Source organism: Acanthisitta chloris, unplaced genomic scaffold (genome assembly GCF_000695815.1).
Source record: "Acanthisitta chloris isolate BGI_N310 unplaced genomic scaffold, ASM69581v1 scaffold29964, whole genome shotgun sequence".
Classification (NCBI taxonomy): domain Eukaryota; kingdom Metazoa; phylum Chordata; class Aves; order Passeriformes; family Acanthisittidae; genus Acanthisitta; species Acanthisitta chloris.
The window spans coordinates 29,764-44,773 of NW_008671489.1; the positions used below are offsets into that span (position 1 = coordinate 29,764).

At 38.4% G+C, this 15,010-nt stretch overlaps 1 protein-coding gene across 1 annotated transcript in view; it reads right to left on the minus strand.

Moving 5' to 3' along the window:
• Window positions 1-4,984: 4,984 nt before the first annotated feature.
• The window catches only part of GLCCI1 (glucocorticoid induced transcript 1), a 49,970-nt gene continuing 39,944 nt past the window's right edge, over window positions 4,985-15,010 (minus strand). The window contains exons 6-8 of the mRNA XM_009074120.1: window positions 12,572-12,782; window positions 6,868-6,988; window positions 4,985-5,804 (exon numbers count right to left, since the gene is read on the minus strand). Coding sequence (XP_009072368.1) covers window positions 5,456-5,804; window positions 6,868-6,988; window positions 12,572-12,782 — 681 coding nt within the window. The 3' untranslated portion in view covers window positions 4,985-5,455. The remainder of the gene's footprint in view (window positions 5,805-6,867; window positions 6,989-12,571; window positions 12,783-15,010) is intronic.

A 15,010-nucleotide genomic window follows, 5' to 3' on the forward strand; every position in this document is an offset into this window, starting at 1 on the left:
CTGTTGCTCAAAGCAGCTGATTTACCATCAGAACTTGTTATGACCAAAGGTAAAATTTCGACTTATTCTTAAAAAAGGGCTCATCTCTCTATCCAGCTTAACCTGATTGCTATTCTTTCTTGTTGCCAACTGAATCTGCGGTTTAACTTGCATGTTCACTCACTTTCAATGTGGCCTTTCCTGAGGAAACACTCTCTCAATCAGCATTTTCCTATCAGCCCCACTTGAGTGACACATTACGTCTGTGATGTGTTGCACTCCAAAAAGATACCACCTACTCTCCAGTTTCTTGCCATCTCTCTAAAATTATGGTGTATTGAGGAGGTGGCAAAAATCAAAACAACTAATAAAGCTACTCAACTACGTGGCTTTACTGGATACTTCATTTGCATTTGACAAAAGTCAAAGTTGTCTTCAAAGACCTGTTCCAGACAGTTTAGAAAAAAGTGTTAATTTCCTACTTTACCAGGCAGCACCTGCTTCCTTTAGTGAGGCAACAATGTTTATGGTCTTTAACATCACTTCTTTAAAGTCAACTGAAATGTAAAATGCCCCAAATAATCATGAGTTAGTAAGGCTCATAAAAAACATCTTTGAGCACATCCTTTATAAAATCATCTCATTTTAAACACGTAAGTACTTGAAAAAACATCTTTGCACATTGCCCCAGTGCTAAAATAAATCCACATCTCTCATGTGAATTCATCCAGTTTCATTTTCTTACTGCTTTAGAATTCCATGTCTATTAAGCTGAAGTAGCTCATTAGTCTTTCACATGTAGGTATCTAGTAACTGAAAATAATCTCTCTACAACCATCAAGTTAAACATGTTGAACTCCTACAAAGTCTTCCTCTGTTTTTTCCAGACCTCCCTTATTCTTATAGGTCTTCCCTGAGCCTTCTCCAGCTTTTTAGAGTCTCTCCAGAACTAGGTTTTCCAGGACTTGTTACACTAATGCAAACAGAAACAAGACACATATTTTAACTGCATGACAATCTTTGATCAAACAACTTCCTTCAGCCAAGCACCAAATATGGATGGTTGTACACATAAGATGTACTTTCACTTTTTCCTTGCATTTAGGTTCTGGGAACACACTGCAAGAACTTTGGTTATTCCCTCCCAATTGAGTAGCTTCAAATCTGTATTTGTATGGCTGTATTTTGCAAAGCAAGCCAGGCTGTATCACAACAATAGATGATATATACTTCTAATAGCTGCCATCTTCAAGCTGTTTGGGTTTTACCTCAAGTAACAGATGAGGGTACCAATTCACCACAGTGGAGTAAGGCCAGGAGCTAGTTTGCTAACCCTCAATGGTCTTTGCTTGCAACTGAATGGATTAGAGATGTTGGCTGACATCACATTTTCTTGTGTTTATTTTGTATTACTCCTTACATTTACATACTGTGAGGCATCAAGAGACTACCCCTGTGCCAGTACCTGGCCCTTACCAAGAGCTGATTTGTCAGGAAGCCATCAATCACTTCCTTGACAGCACTCTGCTCCCTAAAAGAAGCAGGTCACTATCTGTGGGCCCCTAGCCCCAGCATGCATAGCCATGGGCTTCCCTTGCACAGTCCTCCAGTGTCTGAATAGAGTCTACTTCTATAGCCATGAATTACTAGAAAATGTAACATTCAAGTCAAGGAAGATTGTTCAGTCACAAAAGCAGGGACTCAAGGCAAAACTACTTCATTAGCTCTCTACTCTCAGCACTTTCCAGGCTGTTTGTTCTGGCTTTGCAGAATACATAGGCAGTGAATTACACACAGCAAGCACACAGCTTAAAAGCTATGTGGGAGAAAAAAAACACAATGTGACTAACCAGGTAAGGCCTAGGTTCACCAGGATGGTGAAAAGTTACACCTGTGATACAAGCTGCACCACATCTTCTCAGGCCAAGCCACATGCTGTTCTCAAAGCACTTCTTGAGAAGAGAACGCTCTCCTGCACAAGGACAGCCCGAAACTGCCACAGCCAAATCCACTCAGGGGACAAAGCAGTCACCAAGCTTCTCCTAGTAACCCCTTCAAGCTGATGATGAAATGGCTGAAATGAAGCTGTTTCTGACTGAAGGACACACCAAGGAGGGTGGGATCACAGAACCACAGAATACCATGAGTTGGAAGGGACCCACAAGGATCACTGAAGTCCAACTCCTGGCCCTGTACAGGACTTTCAGTAAAGTTCCAGTTAATGTTTCTAACATAGTACATCGAAACCTTGTAATCTTTGGGATGCTGAAAACACACATTTCCAGTGACTGATGATGATAAGCATTACACCATTCTTGATGGTTATTGCCATAGTGCTCTTGAGTAAACACTGACTTTGGAGGATTTACATGTATTTAAATATTATCCTTCTTTCTTCCTCCCTCCTCCTCACCCCCCATCTGGAAAGAATTATTCTGCAAGTCAAATGACAATCATTTGACTCATACAAAACAACATGAAACCAAGACAGTCAGTAGATTTATACCACATCCTTTAGGGGTTTAGTTTAGTTTCACAGAGGGAAACATCTAATGGCTTTCATAATTTTCAATAGATAACTTGAAACTAGCCATACCACAAACACAGCAGCAGATGCAGTTTCAAATAACTATCAACTAATTTTTTTCTGTGCTCTTAAGAAAAACCTCATTATATGCAGAAATAAAATATGCTACTTTGAACATATTTAAACATTCAGCTATTTTTAGGTTTTTTCCTCCCTTCCTAGAACAGTGTTTTGCAAAAATTAATAGATATTATCTTGTTCTAGAAGACATAGCACACTAGTCAAACAGACAGATGTTGACATTATTCTAGGTGTAAATTTGGAACAATATTAACCTTTAATCCCATTCTATTGTATTTCATGCACAGTTTCCAAAACAAATAAATGAGCCACTGCTTTAGTGTGTTGTCCCCACCACTTTTTTTTTTAACTATAATTTTTATTTAAATTAGACACAGGAACTTCTATACTGAAAAAATACAAAACAAAAGCCACACATTTCCTTGTGTAAAGCAATATTGTGTGATAACTTGAATACTGTTCAGCACAGTGGCTAGAAATAACAGTACAACTATGTACAAAACTTTAAACAATATTTGACAAATTTCTACAGCTGGATGTAGAATACAATTGAGATAAACAACTGCTGGGAAATTTACATGGCAAAGCATTAGCTTTAACACATTTGGTTCAAAACCTTCAAATCTGCTAAGAACAAATGTGCAATTTAATTAATATTTAGTTTCTCGTGGAAAAAATATAAAGAACGTGTAATGGCATTGCAAATACTGTACAGAGTTCAGCACTGATCTAAAATCCACTCATCATATGCCCTGGTAACCTAATACCAGTAACTGACACTACGATCTCTTATCTGGACATAACCAGAGCATAAAAAGGTCATCATACTGCAATGTTAATCTAGAAAGGAAAAGATAAAAAGGAATCGATACTTACATCATGAGTATTTTCTCCCCTTTATCTTCAGTCTATAAAATATATAGTGTTTTCACCTAGGCCTGAGATTAGTAGGGTTAAGGATGGCTGTTGTGATTCGAGAAGGTTTTTCACATGAAAATGGTTAGAGACAGACCTCTCTCCTTCTATAGTTTCTGTAAGGGGAGTCAAAAAACAGTGACTGTTTCATAGGCTGCAATTCCACCTTGTAAGATAGCATTAACAAAAACTCAGTAATAGAAAGGAAGCAATGCTTTATCTCCAAAGAAAGCACATACTTGGTGAGAAGTTATTGGCGGCTCACTCTCACCCCCCTCCAACCTCATCTCCAAAAGAGGAAAAAACCATAAAGGAGCAAGTAGCTCAGTAGCTGCAGGCTACTAATCTCTTCAATTCCTGGAAAAGGTGAACCTTATTCTCTTAGGAGCAGACAGCACAAATGTAGTTCCACTGAGCAATGGAGCAAGAACATCAAGTTTATTTTGCCTTTGGGGTCCTCTTTGTATCACAGGAAATTATCTCTGAAAGCAATGCTCCTCTTTTTCCAGTAAAACAGACGAGCACCACAAACCTGATCTTGCCATGCACTATTTTGAGAAAGTGTCCAGCCTGCAAAACTAGGATTATTTTACATGGATTTTTCTTTTATTCACACTTAAGGAGGGGGGAAAGCACACTTTTACACACACAACTTAAGTAACTGAAAGTTATGGGAGAAGCTTTAAGTAACATGAACTTAAAACTATTGTTTTCCACACCCCTCTTAGAACACCCACTTGCTACTTCTGGACTTTTATCCAAACACAATTACTCACTACATAAATAAAACGCCGCTCATCTAACACTACTTGACAAAATCCGAAAACCTACTTTCAACCAGCAAATGAATGAACATTTCCAAAAGAGAAACTAAACATTAATTTGACTTTTAGACGGTAACAGTAGCATTTCACATCCCTAACTGCCAACAAAAACAGGAGAGGAAATCCCCATCACCCCCTGTGAAACCTGAAAGAATTTCTGTCCTTGAACAAAAACATTCTTGTCTTTCAAAATCCTCTCACACACAACAACGTGGAATGTTTCTCATGTACAGCCTAGTACTGAACACTTTATTTGCAACAGTTTAACAGTCATTAACTGAGCGACACCTGAAACCTTTAAATGCCACATTTTTACACCTATTGAAATGACAGTAAATGCAACAGTTGTTTTACTTGTAAGCACATGACAAAGTGATATACATCACAGATTTGCTGGTTCTCCTCATGTTCACCCATGTCCAGGGTCATTGCTCACCTGGATCTGAATGCACTTATTCCAAGAAAGTGGAATGTAATGAGGAAATATTAATGCATAAAACAAGGAAAGGCAAAAGAGTGATGTTCCCTCTTTAGCTTTGTAGCTGTAAAATATTTTATATTCCAATATGATATACATTCCAAGTTACCTGAGTTTACACTTCAAGAGAAGTACCTGAAGCTAGGCCATAGGGTGGGCACTGTGCAACTGTTGTGGCCATTTTTTTAAAATTTTTTTTTGCATTGTGTGTATTACAGAAGTTAGAAACATAAACACCTGGATCAATTGTAAACATAATCCTGAAGTACAGTATTTTCCATAGGACACAACACAGCAAGACATTTTCTATTCAGACAGGCAACATTTTTTATATATATAGAGAGAGCTTATTGATACTGTAGAATTTGAAACAGAACACAGGACACAGTACTAATCTGGTCAAACGTACTATGAAATGCATAGTCTCCACTTAAAACATTTAATGATATATGGATTCTGCAGGCATTACTGCTTTCTCACAAAAAATGCTGAATATGGATTCTGTCCCTGCCAAGAACAGTGTTGAGATATTTTTTTCAAATGCTGCTAAGTATTCCATGTTGTTCTGAAAGGTTGCCACCTCATGCAGATGTATCTGAACTACAATCTCCTCAATCCTTGTCTCGGGGCAGAGGCCTGCTCCACCTTGGTCTAGATTAACACATAGCTCTGAGGAGAGGAGTGGTCTTCAGTCTGAATTTCTTGCAAAAGCGGCTGCTGCTGCTGGGACGGTTGCTGTACCAGGACCTCTGTGGAGTCCATTGTGCTGGTGTCATCTGACAGAGATGAGAACGAGACCCGAGACGAAAGCTGCTCAACAGTCAGGGTGCTCAAAGCTGTGCTTTGACCAGAGTTTGGAGAGTTCTTCAGTGTCAGGTCTGAAGCGGGAAGGAGGGGGCCCAGAAGTTTTACAGGACAGAAAGCTGATCCGGTTGGGATGAAATTAACCTTGTTTTTGTCAGGACATGAAAAGAGAGGGGCTGAGACAGGCTGACGAGACCTACAATGAGAAAAAAGATTATACACCTGGCCAATCGTGACCTTTTTGCTGTCATGAACTTTGTGGTTCTACACGTTGCTAAAATGTGAATGACAAGGAATGGGATTAATTGGACAGAGGGGCAAACATCTTCCATATTGGTAGTCAGCTAACTGATCCACAGCATTAAAAAATAGTACTGTCACAAAAATGACTTGATAATTACTGGACAAACATGCAACTTCCAGCAAGAAAAATCTGCAGCACATACGCACATGAAGAAATGCCGCGGAAATTTAGAATGGCACAAATTCTTCTTTAATAAAAGCAATGCAGCAACAACACATTTAGCCATTTTAAATCCCTTTGAGAACCTCCATGAAATAGACCTCTCCCATAGTGTGTAATTTGTCTGGAGGCTGTCTCCACAACCCTACATTGCTCCTTCACCATCCAGCAGGCGAGGAATGCTGTTTAGAGCATGAAACATCCCCCTCCTTAACTCTTTCATCCACAGGAGCTAAGCATGCAACCTCGACAGCATCTGCTGTGCTCAAATACTGCTAGGTCTAAGGGAAAAAGACATGATGTCCAAGTGTTTAATATCCAATTTCCTGCTCAGCAAAAACATTGAGCAAAGTCTATGCCGTGAGCGTACCGACATCTACAAACACTTTACATATGTTTCGTTCCATTTTGTATGTCTTACATTCATCAAAATGCAACCTGTGCTTGAAACTGGCAATTATGACACGGAGAGCTTTTGTTTAAGCCATGAAAATTTAAAACGTTACAGGAAAAATTCACAGGAACAGGTTTATAAGTGCTTAGGAAATTAAAGTACCTTATCTTTTCTGCTTGGATTTCTGTTGCCTTTTATAAATGCACAGAAAGAGTTAAAAAGACTCCATTTCCTCTTCAAACCAACGTAAACACTTCAACTTCTCTTCTGTGCAAACTCTAAGAATAGTTTGCTCCTGAAAAACCCATCAGCTGGAATAGTTTATTCATCTGCAGTTGAATAGGCTCAGTAAACAGGTTTACTGCTTTGCAGATACCAGCTGATATAAAAGGCATTACTTACGACATTTCCTCAAAGACCTTCACTCGCTCACATCCCTCTGGGGGCTCTCGTTTGAACATGTAGCTGTTGTTTGGTTTGGGAGATGAAGCATACTTGGGCAACGGTGAGCTACTCCCACTGTCTGAAAATTTAAAGCAGTTATATTACTAGAGATTGAGAGTGCTTTTTAATTAAACTCGATTTCCAAACAAGATGCCTTTTTTCACAATTTAGCCACCATGTCGGTTTGCTGCTACCACAACGCTTCCTTTATCGCAGGCTATTTCTAACACCCTTGTGCAGCACATTTCTTCTCAATAACAGCTTCAGTGCAGCAGTAATCTATCATATAACAATACATAACAGGAGGATATTTTTTCCAGAACACTGCTATTGGAACAAAGCAGGGCTGTGATCCTGAAAACAAATACATTCTTTATTATGTATTTCAAAAACCATAAATTAACAGGGTAATATGCATAATACATGCAGAAGAATTATGAGTGGTAATGATAACACACCTTCCCACTGTATAAACACTGCTATTGAAAATGTGTGTATACAGCATGCATCTTCTTTTAAAACATAATTCTTCATTGGAATATTGACCTCATTAGCCTCATAAATTGTTCAGAAGTTGCGAAGAAACAAAGCATGTTTGTAACACAGGTACTGATACCTCATCATTACCACGTCCTACCTTACTTGCTTCACAGTTGCGAAGTTGTTTTAGTATCTGAAATAAAACTTCTACAGTTTAAATCTCTCTCATCACTACTAGCTATATAATACAGGTATTCTTCATAACTAGCTGTCTGTGTATATTTTAACCAGACACTTAGAACTAAGGTGTGAAGACCTTGGACACAAGACAATAGGCAGAATTATCTGTACCTCTCAGAACACAAGAGAGAAGGCTCAAGTCACATAATGGCAGAAGCACAGAAGTTTGAAATAATAGTACTGTGAAAGGGTTCACTTTGAACACTCATGTTGACACCATAACAGTCACTATATTAAGGAGATAAAATAGGTACAAAAATAATTATTCACAGAAAATTAGCTTTTTGCAGTGGCTTCTACCTTTACAGAGAGCAACATCTATCTCAGCCTAGTACTAGCGGTTCCCTATTCTCTGCTTGGGATTACAGCTTTAAAAATGAAATAGCAAGATTAAAGAGGATCCCCCAGCTTAAACACATTTGATTTGGAGAGCAATAGCTGCTCTTGCTTTAGCTCTTTTTGAGTCTTTCCATCAATGTGGAGTACCATACCATTTTTAACTCAGTTTATGACCTTTTTTTATTTTGCTGTTGAGCATGTGTTGCCTTTTCACCAACAGTGGAAAAAAATCAACCAAAGCATCAAGCACTATGATCTGACTTCATTGAAGCATACAGAGTTATCTTTAACAGCTTGCAAACAGTAACTACATAAACTTCTGTATAACCATGACTCAAATACAAAGGCTAATCATTAGAGGTTTTGAAATATCTCTGCTTCCTCTTACAAGAAGAAACAAATCAACTCAAATGTCACACTTCCCTTTGAAGATTTACTATGAGAGATATGAGAAGAAAAAAAAACCAAAACACAAAATGTTGAAGCGAATCTCAGTAGAGTATTGATTATTCAACCTCTTTCCTGCTGTAGAGTGAATACAGAACTTCTATTTACAGAACTCTCGGTGTTAACTATGAAGGCAGAAAACGCTTAGAGACAATACAGATATTTGCCAAGTTGAGAGCATGATGGTCTTGCTGGCATCTTTCCACTGCTGGCCCACACAGCTCATTCCAAACACAGAAATCATTAACAGAACCCAGACAGTTTGTTTCCTCCTTCTAATATTTAAAATTGAAGATCCAAGTTTCTTTTTAAAAAATCCGAGACATAAAATGTACTACTGTTCATTCCACCAAATAGTGGGAAAACTCGTGGCAGTACATCCAAGGGAAGAATCAAACAGAATTCAAAGTTAAGTCAGTTTTTGGAACATTTAGAGTCTTGCCTACTAGCCAGTTCAGCTTTCAGTCAAGTTTTTGGTTTAGTTAGCCCTGTCTGGCTGAAACTTTCAATATGAGACAGCTGTTAAACAAGTAAAAAATAAACTCTCTATATACATATAGACATATGTATAAAATATAATTTAACCATTCTGTGTCTCTTCTTACTTTTCTCTGCTTTTAAAGCTTACAAAGTCGTTAGATTTCCATTTTGACCAAATGCAGAGCACACTGCTACTTGCAAATGGTGTAGCTATTAGAAGGCTCACACGCACAAGTCGGTGTCGGTTCTGCACGTACAGGAGCCGTGTGAGAGCTGAAGGGGACAGGGAACAGAGGCCACGAGTTACAGTGGCAAGAGGTGGAATTTACAGCTTAAACCAGGCTCCACTTGTGCATCCTGTAAGCTGTGTTAAAATCATCCCGTTATCAATCCCCACGGCACTGCCTTGCCGCGCGGGGCCGCCCAGCCCGGCCCCGACACCCACCGGGGCAACAGGCGCAGCCTCACCACCTGGAATTTCCCAACGTAAACATTCAAAAAGGATCTACTCTGTTATCCAGGACATTAAGCCAGGCTTGATATCACAAATTACAGATTGCCTATATCAGAACAGTAAGGGATGTGAACTTAAGAAGTCCCTGTAAAGCAGGTTTTTTTGAGTGACAAAATGTAAAGGAAACAAGAAACTGACAGTGAGCCTTGGGATTTGTTTTGGTAGGTTCAAAAATGCCTTTGTTTCTTAAGACTATCCAAAAGCTTCACTAATAACATCCACATACAAAACTGTTAATCAGATGCCTAGAAGTTAACAAGTATCTTCAGTTCATCGTCATGAACAAGCTCCTTGCAAGAGCCTGCTGGCAAACTGCGACTACACAATGCTGCACAACAGCACCTGTATCAAAATCCCTGAAAAACAGGTTATACTACCTATTTTTGTACAAAAAAAACCCTCTGAATTTCATCTGCTTATACCTTAGGATGCCTTTGAACTTTTCCTGTGTCACAGCCGCTGAGTATGCTATGTAGCACTCTGAATTATAGTCTCATAAGAGTATCATAAAACAGATCTTGTGAAACCAGGGGCTTTAATACAAAATCACAAAGCCTGGTGCCACTAAAATACCTCCTCTCCCAACCCTTCTCTCTCTGCTCCAATCAATACTATTTAGTGCCACTGCTCCATTCCGAACAATACTGTGGGACTTTTCTGAAAATAAGCTTCCACTTTCTTTTGAAAAATTCAGTACTTTAGCAGCTTCTTGCAGGAAGGTAAGACCAACAGCTGATACAGTCCAAAGGGCAGCTGTGAGGGCCTCAGGCCAAAGCACAGCTTTCCACAAGAAATAAAAGATGCTTTAGAAATGTAAAGTAGTGCTGTGTCTGTACAGAACATTGGCTCCTCTCACTGCTCACAGCTCTAGTCAAACTACTAACCTTCCTTTCCTATTCAGCAACACATCCAGAAGCATTAATAAAGCTGATAATTGTATTTTTTTAACGGTAAACCCAAGTTACTCCCATAGAGAGGAAAATTAAACCTCAACTTGAGAAAAGCAACAGAAGAATCTCGGGGTCAAAATGTCTAAATTTGGTTATACAATGCATTTTTCAAAACTAGACAGGCCTCACAGCAAACTCACACCAGTTTTATTCTAGCATCACAAAATCCTTTAAAATGAAAATGTAAAAACCTTCCTGAGTTTGTCTTATAAAGGAGTTAACATCCACAACAAATGTAATAAACTGTCTCTCAAAACTTCTAATTTCTACCTATATCCCAGATTTATCCATAATTTAACTATTTCTAAGAGAACATTCTTATTCAGAACAACTGGCCTGTGAGATCTTGATCTGAGAGTAAAAGGCACCTTTCTAACCACACTTTTATAACCTCCAAACAAATTACTTTATCTTGGGAAACAGCTCTATGTTTTTCCTAGTTTTTACCTTGCCATTAAAGAATTACATTGTGATGAGTAGTTCAAGCTCTTATCTTCCATAAGCATAAGCACAGTACCTCACTTACAGTACACTTAAGTACCTCACTTAAACTAATTTAATAAATGTCATTGTAATGACTTTACAAAACTGGCTGTTTATCCTCATCACCTACACACTACTGCTGGTGTAGACTTTTGATACAAGCCCAGCACTAAAGCCAGCCTTAAAACCAAAATCCACAAATTAGTATCTACTCAAATTTCACTCCAGTTAGCTGTTCAAAAAAATCCAATGCAGGGGATAAAAATCCTTGAAATGCATCAAGAAAGCTAGATGCACTATTTCAAACTGTCTTCACTCACTACTGCCAATAACCTAACACTGAAACTTCCCATTACTATGATAACAGAGTACTAACTGCAAAAGGAATTATGCTTTTAATTTCCTCGCTTTTTAAACTCATGTTTGTTATCAGGATATATATGAACCAATTTACCTGTCAAGATGTTTTTTTTCTGTGTGCTAATACTTTAGTGAATGTCTCTATAGTGATTCAGTCTTTACAACACATTAAAATTCATATGCATACTGTAAGAAAGAGAAGGGTGGGGCAGCTAATATAAGTGTTATCTTTGGAGCATGGACAACTATCATATTGAGCTAAGACTTTTACTTTGATGTGGTTAACTTACATGCACACACCCAGCCCCAATTCAGGATTTGGGCAGGTGGATTTGTTTTCCACTATTTCCTCTTAAATCCAAGATGGGAGAATAACACTTTTCAGAAACCCAGAAAAGCTAGTATTTCTCCTGCTCAGTTCCCCAACTTTATTCTCAAATTACTTTAAGAACTATTAAACAGATGCTATTTCCAGAAAACAGCTTAACCTTATTTATAACCTCAAAATACTGTCCTTAGCTCATTAGTAAATCTAAGCTAAACCTTGAAAGTTTTCACTTTGTCTGTGAAACTCACTATTCTGAGCTTGCATGTTTTACCCAAATCCTGCATACTCCACACTAAAATTCCATGTTTCAGCCAGCTGACCAGGGTAATTTCATTAGTAAACAACTGTCCAAAAGATTCCTGGTCTTTTTTATACCGGTGCTTACATTTTCACACATGTTCTGTCAGTAACTCCTAATTACTGAAACTCCAGTTGTACTCCCTCTATAAAATCAAACAACATTTTACAGACTTTGAAAAGAAAAAAAAAGAGCAGGATATTAACATATGAACACATAAATTATTCAGAGATTTTTGGGTTGTTATGCAACATACACAGAGAAGTAATTACTCTCCATCAGGTTGTTCAAACTCATAACCAAGCTCCTCACCAAATAGCTTCAAGTGGAATGTAAGAGTTCAAAAGCAGAGTACTTTTATTAAAAGCAGTCCAAAACTTCAGCACCATTTTGAACAGCAAGTAACTCACCCACGATGAATATGCAGTCTACCACAAACCTTCTTGAAACCTTTTTTAAACATAAACATGTTACAGTCTGAATTCTTCACATTAGAATCTTCATAAATAGTTAAGACTGTTTGCTGTGCTCCTCTGACGTATTTATGGAAGATGTTTGTGAAGTTTCACAAACAAGAGGGAAAAAGATATGTAAACAAACAAAACCAATTTTAAGATAAATCCTCAATCCCTCCACAACCATCAAACAAAAACAAAACTGATGTAATGAGTAAAATGAAGGTAGTTGTAAAAGCAGGACATCACATGCCTCCCATAGGTAAAGGCAGGCCATTCTACTCTCACCTTTATCACGGTCATAGAGTAAATCTTCTGTTGAACAAGGACTCCCATCCTGAGATTCAGGAGGGCAAAAGGGAGAGACACATGGTGAGTGACTGCTGCAGCTGCTGCTGCGCTCCTGGACAGACGGAGTCTGAGTGTCAATGCTTCGTGTACTACTACTACGATAGTGAGCAGGTAACGGGGCCCTTCGACCATCAGGGATATCCAAAGGCTGCAAGACAAACAAGCAATTCGGGTCACACAGAGAACACATCAAACTCCTAAGCAATGTCAGCCTGTAGCACTCAAATGAAGGCCTTAAGAACAGCAAACAAGCCATTTTTGAAAGAACAAGCAGATTCTACACAAGAAAATAATGTACACAACATACAGCTGAATGCTGCGACGACGTGCAGATGTTTCAAGACAACTACATCCTCTCAACACAAAGTTAACATCAAAATGCACTTCAACACACGCTAGTATTAAGTTTTCATATTTTTTAATGATTGCTTAAAAAGCAAACCTCCTCAACCAATAGATCTCTAATTATACTTAGCAACACAATTTTCAATAAAGGTCACTGTTATTATGGAAGAAAAACAAGTACCCCGACAGAGATCACATTTAGATAACAGGGAAAGCAGAAAATGTGAATTACAATGAGATACTATTGCCATAACAACCAGCTGAGTTGCAATTATAAAAGAAACCATCCAAGTTTTGCTAGTAAGCCATAATTCTCTAGCACACCCTTACATTCCATCTTTTGCTTCCATAGACAATGCACACACAGGCTTATAACAAGGTTCACAAGCTTTGTCTTGAACCAAAGCTAGTAAGCTCTGCCTGCCCCTATCATCCTAGCTGGCAGTGGCCAGAGCAATCTTGCATCCCATTCTGCAATACATTGTGTAGACATGTTCACAGCAGTAGGTTGGCATGCTCTACTTACTTCTCCTTCCCAGTGGAAAATTAGTTTTTATATTAAGGACAGCACTGCTTTAAATGTAAGAAATCAAATGGGAATTACAGTTTTGCTTAGAAGTGAAGAGGGAAAAAATGCCTGCAAGATTTAAACATAATTTTTATCCTCACTTCAGTGAGGACTGTGTCCAAGCCATAGAGAACAGCTTAAATGTTCTAGCTACAAAAAATTTATGTCTTTTTCCTTCTCACTTCAAGTGAACAATTTTTTTTTATTGCCTTCCTCTTCCCCATATATTCCAAAACTCTAACAGCTTGTTCCAGAGCCTAAAATTCAACCCAACACTTTTACTAGCAATGAGCACATGAAGCCTACTGGCTGAGTATCACATTCTTCCCTTTTCAGCAAGAGTCTATCCAGAAAGCCACTGCATATTATAGAAAGGAGCAGACATAGCAGAGGAGGAAGATCATTTTCTTCTTATGAGCCTTCCAGTTAACATCATTTCATATTTCAATTAAGAGCAAAGAAACACTATAAAGAGAACATTACAGTTGCTACATCAAATGCTGCAAAGTTTGGAACAGACCACACAGCTGTGCCCAACAGCTCAGTTCACATTGTGTATACGTTACAACATGACTACATGTTGCTATTCCCATCACCCCCAACAGGCCATGACTCATTCAGTGCACAAGATAGACCTGAAGCCTTATATCCCTTGTTACAGAGAGGTAGAAAACAAGACTGAAGCTGTAGAAAGAAAACAGTCCCATAATTATCGCAACCAAAAAAAACAACTGCCATCCAGAACAGCATTTTTATTTCTGTCTCTGCCACAAAAATTCTGTGAGATGTCAGGCAATCAACTGAACCAACCTCTGTCTTTTATGGCGCCTTTTCTGGATGCCCAGTTTGTACAGGTCTGATTTGTAAAAGTTTTCAGCATTCAGAGATGCAGAAGGAGACTATGGGAGCTGCACTTTAAACTCCTAAAATGGCATGCAGGATCCTGAGTTCCCTGAAGAGCCCTGACAGATTTGCTTTTCTCCATCCATACAGTGTAGATAATATCATGTTTCTTGTCAAACAAATATGATAAAAAAAAAACAGAATTTCCAACACTCTCCTATTATACAGAAGCAAACCCCCAGAAATAAATTCAGATTTCTGACTTCAAAGCAAGGCTTAACATTAAGAATGATGACACGAATCTGATGGGGAGAAAAGAAAAACACTAAACAGGTGCTCATTAAGGGCATATACTGTGCTCTATGTAACAGGTAAAGCACGGATTCCAGGGAGGGGGAAAAACAATCATAAGTGATAACATAATTAAAGACTTCAGGATAACACAGATGTTCTTCCACACCTGGATGAACACTGTAGTCTTATGCAGTCAGGAAGTATATCCCAAATCCTGTATTTCAACCTCCCCTGAATTAAAGCCTGAGGTACGAAAAACACCCATATTTTTAGACAGGTACCTATATAAACACACCAGCAGAAAAAGCTAAATATTTATCACTCTT